Source organism: Chrysochloris asiatica, unplaced genomic scaffold (genome assembly GCF_000296735.1).
Source record: "Chrysochloris asiatica unplaced genomic scaffold, ChrAsi1.0 scaffold00225, whole genome shotgun sequence".
NCBI classification, from domain to species: Eukaryota; Metazoa; Chordata; class Mammalia; order Afrosoricida; family Chrysochloridae; genus Chrysochloris; species Chrysochloris asiatica.
Window position 1 is genome coordinate 1,343,896 of NW_006408743.1, and position 16,067 is coordinate 1,359,962.

At 37.1% G+C, this 16,067-nt stretch overlaps 1 protein-coding gene across 1 annotated transcript in view; it reads right to left on the minus strand.

Moving 5' to 3' along the window:
• Nucleotides 1–16,067, minus strand: part of TMPRSS15 (transmembrane protease, serine 15) — a 313,147-nt gene that overhangs the window by 12,546 nt on the left and 284,534 nt on the right. The window contains exons 22-23 of the mRNA XM_006873157.1: nucleotides 8,786–8,967; nucleotides 6,737–6,832 (exon numbers count right to left, since the gene is read on the minus strand). Coding sequence (XP_006873219.1) covers nucleotides 6,737–6,832; nucleotides 8,786–8,967 — 278 coding nt within the window. The remainder of the gene's footprint in view (nucleotides 1–6,736; nucleotides 6,833–8,785; nucleotides 8,968–16,067) is intronic.

The window sequence follows — 16,067 nt, forward strand, 5'->3', positions numbered from 1 at the left end:
AATATCACCATAGAAAGCTTGTAAGTCCATCTTCTGCCTATAACTGATTGGAATACCTAAAATGGGGCTACATTGTGCCCAGTGAAGGAGGCTTCCTGTGGAGCCTCTGCATTACATAAAACCATAGGTGGAATCCTGGACAGCATCCAGAGTCTTCAGAGGTGGGAAATTTACACTTGGAAGGATGGGCAGACCAGCCTGGAGTAGCTAGGAGAACAGAAGATACTTCTTGAAATAAAGACCAACGGGAAAAATATAAAACAATATAGGCAGACCGACTGATTACTACAAGAACAAGCAAATTGCTTGTCCAGGAGACATCAAGGCAAGTGGTCGGATCCCCTCAGTGTAAACCCCTTCCAAGACTAAGACTGGTGACCACACTCTGATTGGTGACCAAGTTTGTCACTGATAAAGGGAAGTGAGAGAAAAAACAGCAATGAAGTGACGAGCTAAGTTCTACAATGTTCAATAAACTCCTATGAACTCGGGTGGAAACCTGGTTGGCCAGAAGTATGGCAAGACCTAGGGACTTTTGGGCCCAGAGTCAGTGACATAGTCACAGAGGACTTGAGTAGAGAGTGAAGTATCCAACTGATAAGAAGAGAGGGCATATGCACAAGAACACCCACACTTACAGATAATACCCACTGACCTGGCTTCAATGACTAAATGATCAGAGCTCAACCAGAAGAAGAAAGAAGAGGAAAAAAAGAGTAATCTCATACAATTTGATGAATTTCACTTACACCTATTAATGCAGTAGCTCAAAAGAGGGAACAAATCTTTACAGCAAGAATCATTCCTACGTCTTCCATACACAGAGTAGACAGGGATGGGCAACTTGGACATTGGCTACCCAAAATGGGGAGATGGGGGAGCTACAAAAGCAAGAAGTGACTGGATTACAAGCTTTCAAGAGGGAACCTAGATCCAGAGGGCATGGAGAAAGATAGAATCTCCACTGAGTAGTATCCAATCTATCTATGTGGGCCTGATGAAAGGAAATGTGGATAGGTCTCTTGTGATAGAATAGTGAATAATTGTTATCAGGACTGATTGTCTTTTTGTAACAAGGAAGGGAGTGATTAACTTTGCAGTCTAGGAGCAGAAGTCCCTGGGACCATCAAGAGAGATGATCAGAGAGTGGGATCCTACCCAGAGAAGCAGTGATGTCAGAGATGATGACGTGGAGAGATGGAGCAGCTGGGGACTTTAGACCCAGAGAGTGAGAGGGGATGTGTGCTGACAACTGGGGGGCAGGCTTGCAGGGTATACCCTTTGGTTGGTTGATGATGCATGGAGGGGATTGTAACCATGGCAATGAAATGATACACGATAGGATTAGTGTAAAACTAATGTTCTCCCATGTAAACTATCACATAATTCACAACGAAACATTTAAAAAACCAAAAACTATATATATAATTGCTGATCACTGGGATGTATGGGATAAGAGGTAGGGAGGAGAGGAGGGGAAGATAGATCACAGGGTAGGGAATAGACACAGGAAAGCTTGGGTGCTGCCGGGGGTTGTGGGCAATACACAAGTAGGGGGAGGGGAATGGAAGAACAAGGCAGATGGGAAAACAGTTAGGCATGTTCACATGAGGTAGATGAGGATGTATGCACAACTTTAGAACAACAGGGATTTGGGATACAGGGATTGAGGCATGGTTTGAAAGGGTAAAAGAGGGGAATAATGTTAAGATGCTTGGTTGTCTTTTGAATATTGATTTCCCTTGCCTACCATTGTGAAATAGACACTTGAGGGTGGGGGAGCGGGGGATGGAATAGCCAGAAACATCACAATAGAAAGCTTATAAATCTGTCTTCAGCCTATAACTGATTGGAATACCTTAAATGTGGCTAGAAATTGCCCAGTGAAAGACACCTCCTGTGGAGCTTTTGCATAAGACCATAGGTGGAAACCAGAATCCCATCCAGATTTGTCTGAGGTGGGATATTTCCACTGGAAAGGACGAGTAGACCAGCCTGGTGTGGCTAGAAGAACAGAAGATACTTCGTGAAGAAAGACCATTAGGTAATGACTGGCTTACAAGCTTTCAAGAGGAAGCCTAGTTCCAGATGGGGGAGAGGTAGGTAGAACCTCCACTAAATGATTTCCAATCTGTTGGGACTGGGCTGGCGTGTGTACAATAGTGAGTAATTGCCATCAGGACTGGCTATGAGGGTCGGAAGTGTAGATGTAGATGTTTTTTGACAAAAGGAGGGGAGTGACTGATCTTGCAGCTCAGGAGCGGCGGTTCCTGGGACCATCAAGTGAGAAGAAGGGAGAGTAGAACCCTACCCTGAGAGGCAGTGATGCCAGGGATGGGGACAGAGATGATGACGTGGATAGATGGAGTGATTGGGAACACTGGACTCAGGGAGGGAGAGGGGCTGTGTGCTGACAGCCAGGAGGGCAGGCCTGTGGGGTGTACCCTTTGGTTATTTGATGATGCATGGTAGGGATTGTGATCATTGCAATGAAATGAAAGATGATAGGATGATGTTCTTCCATGTAAATCCACATAATTCACAATAAAAACTGTATTTAAAAAGTTTCTGATATATAAACTCTAAGAATCTTTTTCTCTCTAAATTTAAATTTTAAGAAATCATGATACTTTTCAAGTGGAGAAAATAAAAGTGCCTATGGTTCATGGAGCTCTGGCAGTGTAGTGGTTACGAATCGGGCTGCGAACCTTAAAGTCAGTGGTTCGAAACTACCAGCCACTCCACGGGAGAAAGATGAGGCTTTCTACTCCCGTAAAGATTTACACCCTCGGAAACCCTGTACAGGGTCGCTATGGGTCGGAACCGACTCGACGGCACTTAACAACAACAACAACATGGTTCATGAAACCCTAGGCCTAGCCTTGTTGTTATTGTTCAGTGCTGTCAAGACAGTTCCAACTCATAGCAACCCTGTACAGGGTTTCCAAGGAGCAGCTGTTGGGTTTGAACTGCCAACCTTATGGTTCCTAGTCCAGTGCTGATCCTACAGTGCCACACCAGGAGTCATAGACCTACCTATATTCCTAACCCTGATTCTATTCCTACCTACTCCATTCCCACCCCACTCCACTGAATATAGTCTTTTATTTCAATATTCTTCATGAACAGCAAGTAACATGTGTTTACAGAAATATAATGTCATTGCTGTGAAGAACCTTTTCACAATCACCAGGTAAGAGTTTGACTTAAATTTTAATCTTTCTCTCATAACAAATAAGGATATTCAAGTGTGAGTACTTTGCTTTTGAGATCTGCATCCTGCCACAAGGTGTTCTGCAATTTTATTTAAAATACAATTAGTAAGTTTAAGAACTGGGATGCTAACAAGGCTGGTGGTTCAAGTCAACCAGCACTTCATTGAAGAAAGATGAGCCTTTTGGCTCATGTAAAAATCTGTAGCTTCAGAAACTCTATGAGTCGAAACTGACTCAATAGCTCTTAACAGCAAAAGCATGTCTATTAGCTTTTGTGAGTCCAAAGGCCAAATCGTTCTACCATACTAAAATGCCTTTCCTTTTTTTTAAACTATTACTGCATGGCCAAATCTCTGTCAGAGTATTGCTTATTCATAATTCCTTAGCCAATGGGCATTGTGATTATATTTGCAGTATAATATTTACTAATGAAGATCAAAGAGCACAGTCTTCCGTATGGATTACAACTCAATGTAAAGAAAACAAAAATCCTCACCACTGGACCAATAAACAGCATTCTTATCGATAGAGAAGAGATTGAAGTTGTCAAGGACTTCATTCTTCTTGGATCAACTATCAACACTCATGGAAGCAGCAGTCAAGAGATCAGATGATGTATTGCATTGGGCAAATCTGATTCACAGGAACTTTTTAAAGTACTGAAGAGCAGAGATGTCAGCTTGAGGACTAAGGTGCGCCTGACCCAAGCCATGGTATTTTCAATAACCTCATATGGATGTGAAAGCTGGACAGTAAATAAGGAAGATCGTAGAAGAATTGATGCCTTTGAGTTGTGTTGTTGGAGGAGAATACTGAAAGTGCCATGGACTGCCAAAAGAACCAATAGATCTGTTTTGGAAGAAGTGCAACCAGAGTGCTCCTTGGAGGCCAAGATGGCTAGGCTTTGTCTCTCATACTTTGGACACATTGTCCGGAAAGAACAGTCACTGGAGAAGGATGTCATGCTGGGTAGGACGGAGGGTCAGAGAAAAAGAAGAAGACCCCCAACGAGATGGATCAGCCAGGTGGCATCATTGATGGCGTCAAGTGTGGCAGCGGTAGTGAGGTTGGCCCAGGATCGGACATTGTTTCGTTCTGCTGTGCATGGGGTCGCTATGAGTCGGTTCCGACTCGATGGCATCTGACAACAACATAAGTAGTACTGGAATTTGTTTTTGTTTTTTTTTTTTGTTTAATCTAGCGTTGTTTTGTTTTGTTTTTTTAATATTATATTTGCAGTATGAGTAGTACTGGAATTTGTTTTTTGTTTTTTTATTTTTTAATCTAGAGTTGTTTTGTTTTGATTCTTTTAATATGTATGTATGCTTTCTTTGGAGTTCTTGGGTGGTACAAATAGTTAAGTGCTTGGTTGCTAGCTGACAGGTTGGCAATTTGAACCAGAGTCAGATTACCCAATAAACAAGATGAGCTCTGGTCTCTTTGTGCTTATTTACTAATCTGTAACAAACAATTTCACATTTTTTCATTACATCAAAGAGTTCTGTTTCTAATGACAGCTGGCATCTGTTTCTTGTCCAACCTCACAACAAATCATAGGCTTACTTGGGCTTACTATTTAATCTGTAATGTACAGTTTCACATGTTTTATACCACTATGTGAAAATGTTCACTTGAGATTAATAAGCAAGCATAAGTAGGCCCATGCTTGCCTTGCTTACTGGATAGTCATCCCTAGTTTGAACCCAGCCAGAGGTGCTTGAGCAGAAAGATTTTCTAATATTTCGCTTCCAAAAGTTCTGTCAGTACAGCATTCATTAGACTTACACTTTGTTAAAAGTGAAATAAAGACTTTTATTGAATGGTAGAGAGATTTGCAGATCAGGAGACATTCTAGCAGGGAAGCAGAGTGTTCCAAATGTCAAAAAAGACAGCAAGGTTTTTGTTAGATGGAATAAACAAAGGGCTATAGGCTCACAGGCACAAGGGCATACATGACAAAAAGTTACAACTGCTTGCTAAACTGCAGTCTTTCTTAACATCATTTCTCTTTCCTAATTTCCCCGAACATGTTGACCAAGGAATTCGTCTTAGTTTGTAGCAAACACTCTCCATAAGCAACTTTTAACAAACAATTTCTTACACAAGCTAAAATGATGAACATTTCTCCTTTGGGATTACAATTAGTTAAACTTTTGTAAGAAATTAAAATGTCTTTTCAGAACAGAAGTAGAGGTTTTAGGACAAGCTGCAGTTGGAGTCAAAATGTAGTTTAATTTGGTTCTGTAGCAGACACTTTAGTTATGCCAAGTACCTCAGGGGTTCACAAACAGGTCAAAATTGGAATTAATGTGAAGGCAACTGCTTTCTTTTTCTTTCTTTCATTTATTTATTTGTGTGATTCCCTCTTTGGAAACTGTTATTAATTATTGCTACTGGGTCAATGGTATGCCAATTTATTGTGCCAAATGTAAAATTTTGGCCTTGTTTGATTCTTCCTGAATAAGCAGAATCATGTGTGTTGACGTTAAGAGGAATTCCCTTCATATTTTAGAAAATGTATGAGATATTTGCATTATAAATAAAGGTTTATAAGTCTTATAAATAAGTAAAGCTTTTGTAAATGTAACAGGCAATAATTTGACTTGTCATGAAACTTTGTTACTTTATAAAAATAAGTGTTTCTAGCCTTTACCTATACTCATTTAATAGATCTAATTTTTATTTTTAAGATTGTTTGAAACACCTACTGCTCACTTACTGGATATTTTTCATTTACAACAATAGTAAAAATTCTACTATCCATCTATCATATATACATTAACAAAGTATATACAAAAGTAACACATGGTGTGATGATTAAGATTATGTGTCAGCTTGGCAGGACCATGATCTCAGTAGCTTGGTAGTTATGTAACGATATAGTAATAGTCCATGTTGTGATCTGATGTGGGCATTCTCCATTTTTGCAAAATACTGATTCTTACATAATGACCTGGTCTTTTGGATAAATGAGGAGTGGGTGTAATACTAAAATTAGATCTTAAATTTGGGGGACCTTTGGATTCCCATCCAATAAGGATTAAAATTTTAGAATACACTCTATAACTTGTTGTTATTTTTAAGTGCTATCAAATTGGTTCCAACTCATAGCAACTCTATGTAGGGTTTCTAAGGAGCAGTTGGTGGGTTTGAACATCTGATCTTGAGGTTCAAAGTCCAAAAGTCCCTATAACTAGTTATCAGGTGCAAATAAGAAGTCCAGTTAACTCTGTCATGGCAACCCCATGTGTAGCAGGGCAGAATTGTGCTCCATAAGGTTTCCAAGGCAGTCACCTTAAGGAAGCAGAAGTCTTTTCTTCTGAGACATGTCTGGATATGTTGGAACTACAACCTTTCATTTAGTAAGGAGTGCTTAGCGATTTTCACCACCCAGGGACTCCTAATACATTCTATGGGGAAAAATAAAACTATAATAATAAAATACTATAGCAATAGCTTACTTTTTGCTACTAAGCATTTCTGGTTTTTTTGTTTGTTTGTTTTTTAGTTTAATTATTTACCTTGATGTACAAGTCTCCCCCAGCCAGCAATATAACATTTCCTTCCTGGAGGAAAAACTTGGTTTTTTTCAGGTAAACATATAGGTTGAATATAATCTGAAACACAAAGCAAAGTAAAACAAACAGGCAAACAAAAAACCCCACAAACAGACGTACATGTGTTTCTAATAAGTTTTAAAAATCAAACATTTTAAACATTCCCCCCCCCAATTCTGTATTTTATTGCAACATGTTTTATACATCAATATTGTAGGCATCATTTCAAAACACTTCCTTGACAAAGGATTAGGTACCACTTGTGGTCTCTTTAGGGATCTCTATCTCAACAACAGCTATTTAGTTTCTCAAAGAGCCCTGGTAGCATAGTGAATTACAAGCTGGGCTTCTATCTGCAAGGTCAATAGTTCAAATCTACCAGTCACTCCAAGGGAGAAAAACGAGATTCTGCTCCCATAAAGATATACAACCTCAGAAACCCTATAAGAGTCGCTATGAATCAGAACCAACTCAGTGACATAACACAACCACCATAATTTAGTTGCTTGAAGTCCTGGTGGTGCGGTGGTTAAGGAACTCAACTGCTAAACATAAGGTCATTAGTTCCAACCCACCAGTTGCATCATGAAAGAAAGATGTGGCAATCCACCTCTGTGAAGGTTACAGCCTTGGAAGCAATATGGGGCAGTTCTAATCTATCCTATAGGATTCTATTCATTGGAGTCCATTCAATAACACTAGTAGTTAGTTCCCTAGGACTCCTTGTGTGGTACAAACAGTTAAACACTCAGCTCAGTTCAGATACAGTGATAGTAACTGAAAGGTATGTGGGTCAGGCCCACTCAGAGTGCCTCAAAAGCAGTCCTGGTGATCTACTTCTGAGAGATCACAGCCATTGAAAACAATATGGAGCACAGCTCTACATGTGACACTCATGGAGTCGCCATGAGGTTAAATTACATTTGCAACAACTGTTTGTTTTTGGGTTTATTTAGTCTTTTTATTTTTATCTTTTATAGTGTAAACACTGTCTTATCGCTAGAATTAATAGAAACTTAAATAACCATAATTTTTACCAAAAAATAGTGCTAGTTTTGTGAATATCTTGGTAAGACTATTTTTCAGGGTCTATTAAGAAAAACTTTGGCAAATGTACTGAGACTCATTGATTTTTTCCCAATGATCTCTACAATGAAAAACTTTAATGTAATAGTTTTACAGTACACTTCTGGAAGCATTACAATTGGTCAATGACATTTGAAGCCCTTTGGCAACAATTTACAAACCACCTGATATTTGTTTTAAGTGCTCCTCATGTGGCTGACCCAAGGCAGACACACAGAGAAATACAATATAGTGCTCATCCTGAAGGACAAGTCTAGACAACGAACCATTGTAATAATCTGCCTTTGACAAGTGCTGTGATACTTATGAGCATGAAGATTGGAGCACTTTCTTCTAATTATAATTAAGAAAGGGTCAGAGTAAAATCTGGGGTTGAAGAGAACCTTTCAGGTTAATGTTCACTCCCTCTAGTAATTTTGTGCAAATTATCCAAGCATTTGGAAGAAGTCTTCTATCCACTACTCTATTAATATTATTGAGTCTCCTTTAAATATTTCATTCCATGGATAACTTAATTCCTACTTACTTTCCTCTTAGCACATATGCTCTACTGCCAGTATATGTCTGACTCTAGCCTTGGTAGCAGATGGACTGTAATTCTTCAACACATAAGTAGAGTGAGTGTGCATAATAACGTGACATATTTTCTCTGTTCTGTTCCTTTAAGTTTACTGTTGTAGAGAGTTCTGTGAGTTTTATTCTGCTAATCAATTTATAGAAAGTTAGATTTAAACACCTAGATGAAGTTAATTGAATATGTTTCTCTGCATCTCCAAATTTCATTTAAATCATTAAAACTAAATTATTTTTATAAGTAATTATCCAACTTTTAAAGATAATCATTATTGAATTCATACTGATTTTATTTCAAATATGACTTAAAATTAATTTTTAAAAAATTAGGCAACTAAAGATGATCCCTTTTACCTGTGTAATTCACTTTAAATTCGAGGTGCATCATGACAATGTCATTGTCTTTTCTTCTTTTATTGTAGTGTGGATTTATGACAATTTGATCTATCAGCCGAGTTACTATATGAGGAGAAGTCAGGTTTGATGTCATGTGCAGGCCTAGTACTGCCTTCCACTTAGAGGGCTCTAAATTTCTCCTGCAGATTATAACAAAAAAGTATAAGAAATATTCACCCTCCAAATTAGGGAGTTTCTGGAAATCTTTGAGATACAGATTGCAGGACACATTTTGTTAATTTCTCACTCACTTATACTTGAAAAATAATCCTTACAGCAATGTTCATTGCACCAGTATTCACATAAATAAATATAATATAAAAATAAAATAAATAGATATAAAATAAAAATAACAAAAAATATATAAATAAGTATAATTAAAAGAAAAAACAACAAAAATGTCCATTAATGGATAAATGTATAAACAAAAGGTGGTACATACATACAATAGAGTATCACTCATAATGAGAAATGGGGAGTGCGGTGGTTCTGTATGTTAAGCACTGGACTGTGAACTGGAAGGTCAGTAGTTGGAGCCCACCCAACCTCTCTGTGGGAGAAAAATGAGGCTTTCTGCTCCAGTAAAGAATTATAGCCTTGAAGTCTCTATACAGGGTTGCCATGAAATGGAACCAACTCCACTGAACATAATAACAATAGCCACCACCACAACATAATGAAAAATGAATTCCTGATACATTGTATTACAGATGAACTTGAAAACAATTGTCCTAAATGTTGCAATGACAAATGTGTAATATATATTTTTACAACAATGAGTTACAACCTACTCAAGAACACCTAACAACAAAAAGTGTTTTATATCACTTTTCTGAAATAATCAGTTTTCTTATTCTAAATTGTGATTCTTAACTCTGGCTGTACATTAATATAAGCTGGAGTGTTTTTAAATAATGCAAGATACCTGCTCCCTGGAGTGTTTTTAAATAATGCAAGATACCTGTTCAGCATTTCTTTGCCCTACTCAGCTTTAATATAAATCATGGGAATGCTTTAAAAGTAATTTTTCAAATTAAAACACTAAGTTTATGTTAATACGTGGTCAGGTTTGAGAACTATGCATTTAACTCACATGCCACAGTGCGGATTGTGCTCTGGGCCCAGCGTTTCTTTAGAGAACTATGGCAGCTGTATTAGTGGTGGTAGGAATTCCAGAGTAGCCTCACATTTAAGGGGTCATTGAATTCACATGGAGTTAAGGTAAAAAGTGAAATGGATTATGATGATACAATCTAATGTATAAACTTGATTAGTTTTTCATGTACAACGAACTTGAATGATTTTCCATATACAATGTTGGTCTTCAACAATGTATTGGTAAAGATAGTGTATGTTTTATGTCATTGCTAAGTGTCATTGAGTCATTTCTGACTCATAGTGACCTTATACAGGGTTTCCAAGGATGGCTGGTGGGTTTGAACCACAGACTTTACAGTTCAGACCAACCAGGACAGATTAAATTAAATCACTATAATTTATAAGTGTGCTATTGGCCATGTAACAACTTCATGCCAAGAAATTTCACGGTTTCTTGGTGAAATGTGAACAACCAGGATTGAAACAATTTTCAGCCATATCCACCATAAAGAGTAACATCAATGACAGTGCAGTATAGGCTATTGATTCAGTCCTTATCAGTTGCAAATGTCTAGCTTGCTATGGCTTTTAAAATGTTAAACGCAAATGTTAAAATAAACATATAAAGGACATAAAGTTATTTCCAACTCTATCAGTCTTCCTTTTCATCTATTCATTCCTCACTTTGTTTTAGTACTCATAGGATTTTGTTTGGACAAGTAGTAGTCATCTGAAAACCAAGCACCGAGTAGACAACCACCTTTGTTGTTAAGTGCCGTCGAGTCAGTTCCAACTCATATGACCCTGTCATGGGTTTCCTTAGAGCAGCTGGTGGGTTTGAACCGCTGACCTTGTGAATCAAACTGACCTTGCAGTCCAGTGCATTATCCTGCATCCAAGTATTTTATAGCAATAGAATTGCTCCCATTTATTAAAGGTGTCCTTTATGCCAAAGCAGTGAATTTTAATAATTGGTTGTATTGTTACTTTGTCATATATATAGACTTTAAAGTGCCTACTTAAATCTTCTAAAAACTAGTCACAGTTAAGTGCTTGTGTTCTCAAGAGTTTAAACATTAGATTCTAGTGAGAACAATATTGCTGATAAGGTTTATAATTAGTTATGTGACTAAGCAAGATTCCATTAAATAATAACTATTAAGTTTGTCCATGGGAGAAAAATCCATTATTTGGATTGTATTTTAGAATATATTTAATTAGAAAAATGTTAGTAGTATCTCCAAATGCATTCTATGCTTTATTCAGAAATAATTATTTGGAAGTTGAGAAAAGTATTTACTGAAGATTTAAATCAATGTTAAGATTAGGGAATTCAGAGAAAGAGTAGCTAGATTCCCAAATTTTTATCTCTTTTCTAAGTAGTATATTCCATGTAAGAACTAATAAATATAATTACTGATATGAAACCACTTATAGTAAATACAGAATATAATAATCAACATTTCTTCTCATTTTAAAATGTCAAGTAGATAACTAATACACAAATCACAAAATGTGAAGAATACATATAAATACTTCCAGCTACTGTTCTACTGAAATGCAATCTATAGCAAAGTTAATCTGACACATTAATGAGTCCCCAAATTATTACTATCCAGCATGGAAAATAACCCTTTTCATATTTTTATTTATTCAGCATCTATAAGTAAGTAGCATGTAGTTGTTATTGTTAAATACTGTTGAACTGATTCCAACTCATAGTGACCCTGCATAGTTCCAAGGAGTAGTTCATGTGTTTGAACCACTGTCCTACAGTTAGCTGTCAAGTGCTTAACCCACAGCACCACACCAGGACTCCATAAGGAGCTGGAGAGATAGGAGATATCCCTCCAATAAGTAATATTTAATTTTATTTCTCAAGTCTTTCTCCACACACCATTCTGTGTCTACATACTTAACTTTTCCACCACAAAAACATCTCTCAAAAAAGGAACCACTATTATATGTTATAGTAATTATAGAACCTTTGTCTAATGGAAAACAGATTGCAATACAGAAATTATAGCCAGTGGTTCTTAAACTTTAGTGTTCATAAGAATCAGCTGAGTGTTTTTAAAACTTCAGACATGGTTTCCACCCTGTGAGATTCAAATGTGGAAAGTTGGAATGGTATCCAGGAATCTGTAAAAAGTCAGGAAGTTGAGAAATGCAACCTATTCCTAGGTTTTACATGCACTCAAAATGCAGGGGTAGAAGTAATCTGTAGAGGACTGAATTGTGTCCCCACAAAACTCATGTCTAGCTTGATCCTCAAATGTGACCGTATTTGAGATGCAATTAAAGAGGCAATTAAAAGTTTGTCATACTGTAGTGGTTTCCCTATTACCATGATATTGGAACCTAAGACACCAGTATTTTAAATACTAGCAGAATTAATTACCCATGGTGGACAGGTTTCATCTGTGCTTCCAGACTACGACAGACTAGGAAGAAGGAGAGGCAGACTAACTCTGGATGTTGAGACACTAAAAATCTTAGGAATAGCAAGGGAACATTGTCAGATATAGTGCCAGAAGATGAGCCTCTCAGATTGGAAGGCACTCAAAATACACCTGGGAAAGAGCTGTCTCCAACTGACCATGATGAAGCAAATGGAATAAGCTTTGGTGACCTTCATTTGCTGATGGGAAACAACACAAAATGAGGAGAAATAGCTTAAAATATCCATTAAATATCAAAACAAAAATGTACAAAGTGTGAATTTAGAAAAACTGGAAGTTGTCAAAATGAAATGGAATGTATAAAGTTTGATATCTTAAGCATTAGTGAGTTAAACTGGACTGATATTGGCCATTTTGAACCTAACAATCATATGGTTTATTATGCCAGGAACCACAAATTCTTGAGGAATGGTGTTGCATTCATAGTCAAAAAACATTTAAAGATCTATCTTGAGTTACAACATTGTCTGTGATAGTATAATATCCATACACCTACAAGCAAGAGTCCTAGTGTGGTGCTTTAAGATACATATTGGACTGTAAGATGGATTTAAATCCCGAGGATAGAGATTCAAACTCACCAACTGATACAGGATCACTATGAGTTGGAACTGATTCAATGGCACTTAACAACAAGAAAGACCAGTTAATACCACAATTTTTCATATTTATGTATCCACCACTAAAACCAGTGATGAGGAAATTGAAGAATTCTACCAACTTCTTCAGTCTGGAATTGTTCAAACATACAAGCATAGTGTATTAATAATCACTGGTTATTGGAATGTGAAAGTTGGAAACAAATTGGACAATATGGTTTTGTTGATAGAAATTATGCCGAAGACTCTTTGATAGTATCTAGCAAGACCAATGAGTCATTCATTCATTGCAAGTACCTTCTTTATAAAACGAGCTAACCAAATGAAATGCCCAGAAATTAAATTGACTACATCTGTGGGAAGAGTTGTTGGAAAAGCTCAATATCATCAGCCAAAGCAAGTTCACCAGAACCAAAATATGACCTTGAAAATATCCAAACTGAATTTAGCAACCATCTTAAGAAAAGATTTGATGCATTAGATACTAATGACAGAAGACCAAAAGAGCTATAGAATGACATGCAGAATATCATACAGGAAGAAAACAAAAGTTCATTAAAAAGAAAAATACAAAAATGGATATCAGGAGAAACTCTGAAATTTGCTCTCTAGCAGAGAAGCTAAAACAAATGGAAAAAATAAGGAAGTAAGATATCTGAGCAGAAAATTTCAAAGGTAATCTTGAAAAGACAAAGTCAAATCTTATCATGAAATATACAAAGACCTCGACTTAGAAAACCAAAAAGAAATAACATGCTCAGCATTTCTCAAGCTAAAAGAAATGAAGAAAACTTTAAACCTTCACTTAAAATATTGTAATATTCTCTGGGAAAATACTGAAGTTGGGAGGAATATACAGAGTTACTGTACCAAAAAGGAATGGTTCATGTTCAACCATTTCAAGAGGTAGCATATGATCAAGAGCAAATGATCCTGAAGGAAGAAGTTCAAGGTTAATTGAAGGAATTGGCAAAGAACAAGGCATCAGGAATTGATGGAATAAAAATGGAAATATTTCAAGAAAGTGAGGTGGCACTGGAGGCACTCAGTCATCTATGCCAAGAAATTTTGAAGACAACTATCTGGTCAACAGATTGTAAGAGATCTGTATTTGTGCCCATTCCAAAGAGAGGTGACCCAGAGGAATGTGAAAATCATCAGACAATACCTTTGATATCCCATGTGAGTAAAGTTTTACTAAAGCTAATACAGAAATGACTGAAAGCATACATTGACAGAGAACTTCCAGAAGTTCAAGCCAAATTCAGAAGAGGCCATGGAATGAGGGATATCATTGCTGATGTCCAATGGATCTTGCTTGAAAGCAGAGAATACCAGAAAGATGTTTATCTGTTCTTTATTGACTATGCAAAGGCTTTTGATTGTGTGGATCATGACAAGCAATGGAATACACTGCGAAGCATAATTATTCCGGAACACTTAATTGTGCTCATGAGGAATCTGTACATGGACCAAGTAGCAGTTGTTCAAACAGAACATGGGAACACTGAATGGTTTAAAATTAAGAAAGGTGTGTGATAGGGTTGTATTTTTCATCATACTTATTCAACCTGTATGTTGAGCAAATAATCTGAGAAGCTGGGTTATATGAGAAGCTGGGTTATATCAGGATTGGAGGAAGACTCATTAACAACCTGTGATATGAAGATGATGCAATATCGCTTGCTGAAAGTGAAGAGGATTTAAGATACCTACTGATGAGGACCAAAGACCACAATACCTTTGGTATAGATTGCATCTCAGTGTAAAGAAAACAAAAATCTTCACCACTGTACCAATAAACAACACTGATGCTGTTGTTGTTATATGTTGATACACAGGGACAAAAGAATGAAACACTGCCCAGTTCAGTGCCATCCATTGTTGATATGTTTGAATCTATTGTTACAGCCACTATGTAAATGCATCTCCTTAGGAATCTTCCTGTTTTTTACTGATGCATCCTTTATCAAGCATGATGTTCTTCTCCATGACTGATCCATCCTGACAAATCCAAAGTATGAGAGACAAAGGCTCTGGATCCTCACTTCTAAAGGGACATTCCAGCTATAACTCTTTCAAGATACATTTATTTTTTTCTTCTGGAAGTCCATGTTACTTACAATATTCATCAACAACACCATAATTCAAACACATCAACTCTTCTTGTTTCTTCCTTATTCATTGTCTAGCTTTCACATGCACATGAAGTGATTGAAAAAAAAAACCCAAAACAAACAGATTTCAGTCAGTTGCACTTTAGTCCTCAAAATGAAGTCTTTGCCTTTGAATACTTCAAAGAGGTCTTTTGCAGCATATTTGTTCAATGCAATACATCTCTTGATTTTCTGACTCCTGCTTCTATAAACATTTATTATGGATCCAAGAAAAATGAAATCATTGACAACTTTAATCTTTTCTCATCTATCATGATGTTTTCTACTGCTCTAGTTTGAAGTGATTTTACATGGTAATCTTAGGAATGTAATGCAGAAACCTTCAGAGAAATCAGATGAAATATAAGATGGAAATATTTTCAAGAATTTCTTGTCTCAAAGACTACATTACAGGAAAGCAGTAAAGAGCTGGGTGACAGAAAACAGGTGGGGCTGGGACAAGGAAATAACCCCATAGAACAGGTAATTCCTAATTCAGCAGAGGATGAAAGGGGGCCCATTAAGATAAAATCAGCATAGATTGAGTAGATCATTCAAGGCAGCCTGCCCTTTGGGGAAATTGCCCAGGTTTCTGTTATTTTGCATTTAGTTAACATTGTTGTTGTTATGTGCCATGGAGTCATTTCCAACTCATAGTGACCCTACACAGGGTTTCCAAGGCTATAAATCTTTACGGGAGCAGACTGCCTCATTTTTCTCCCGGGGAACCGCTGGTAGTTTTGAACTGCCGACCTTGAGGTTCACAGCCCGATTCATAACCACTACACTACCAGAGTTGCTTACCCTAGTAACAAGGGATAGAGAAGTACACATGTGGATACCAGAAAGGCATACATTCTTGACCTATGTAATTTCAAAAACAGCACAGTAACTGTTACACTATGTTGTTGTTGTTGTTGTTGTT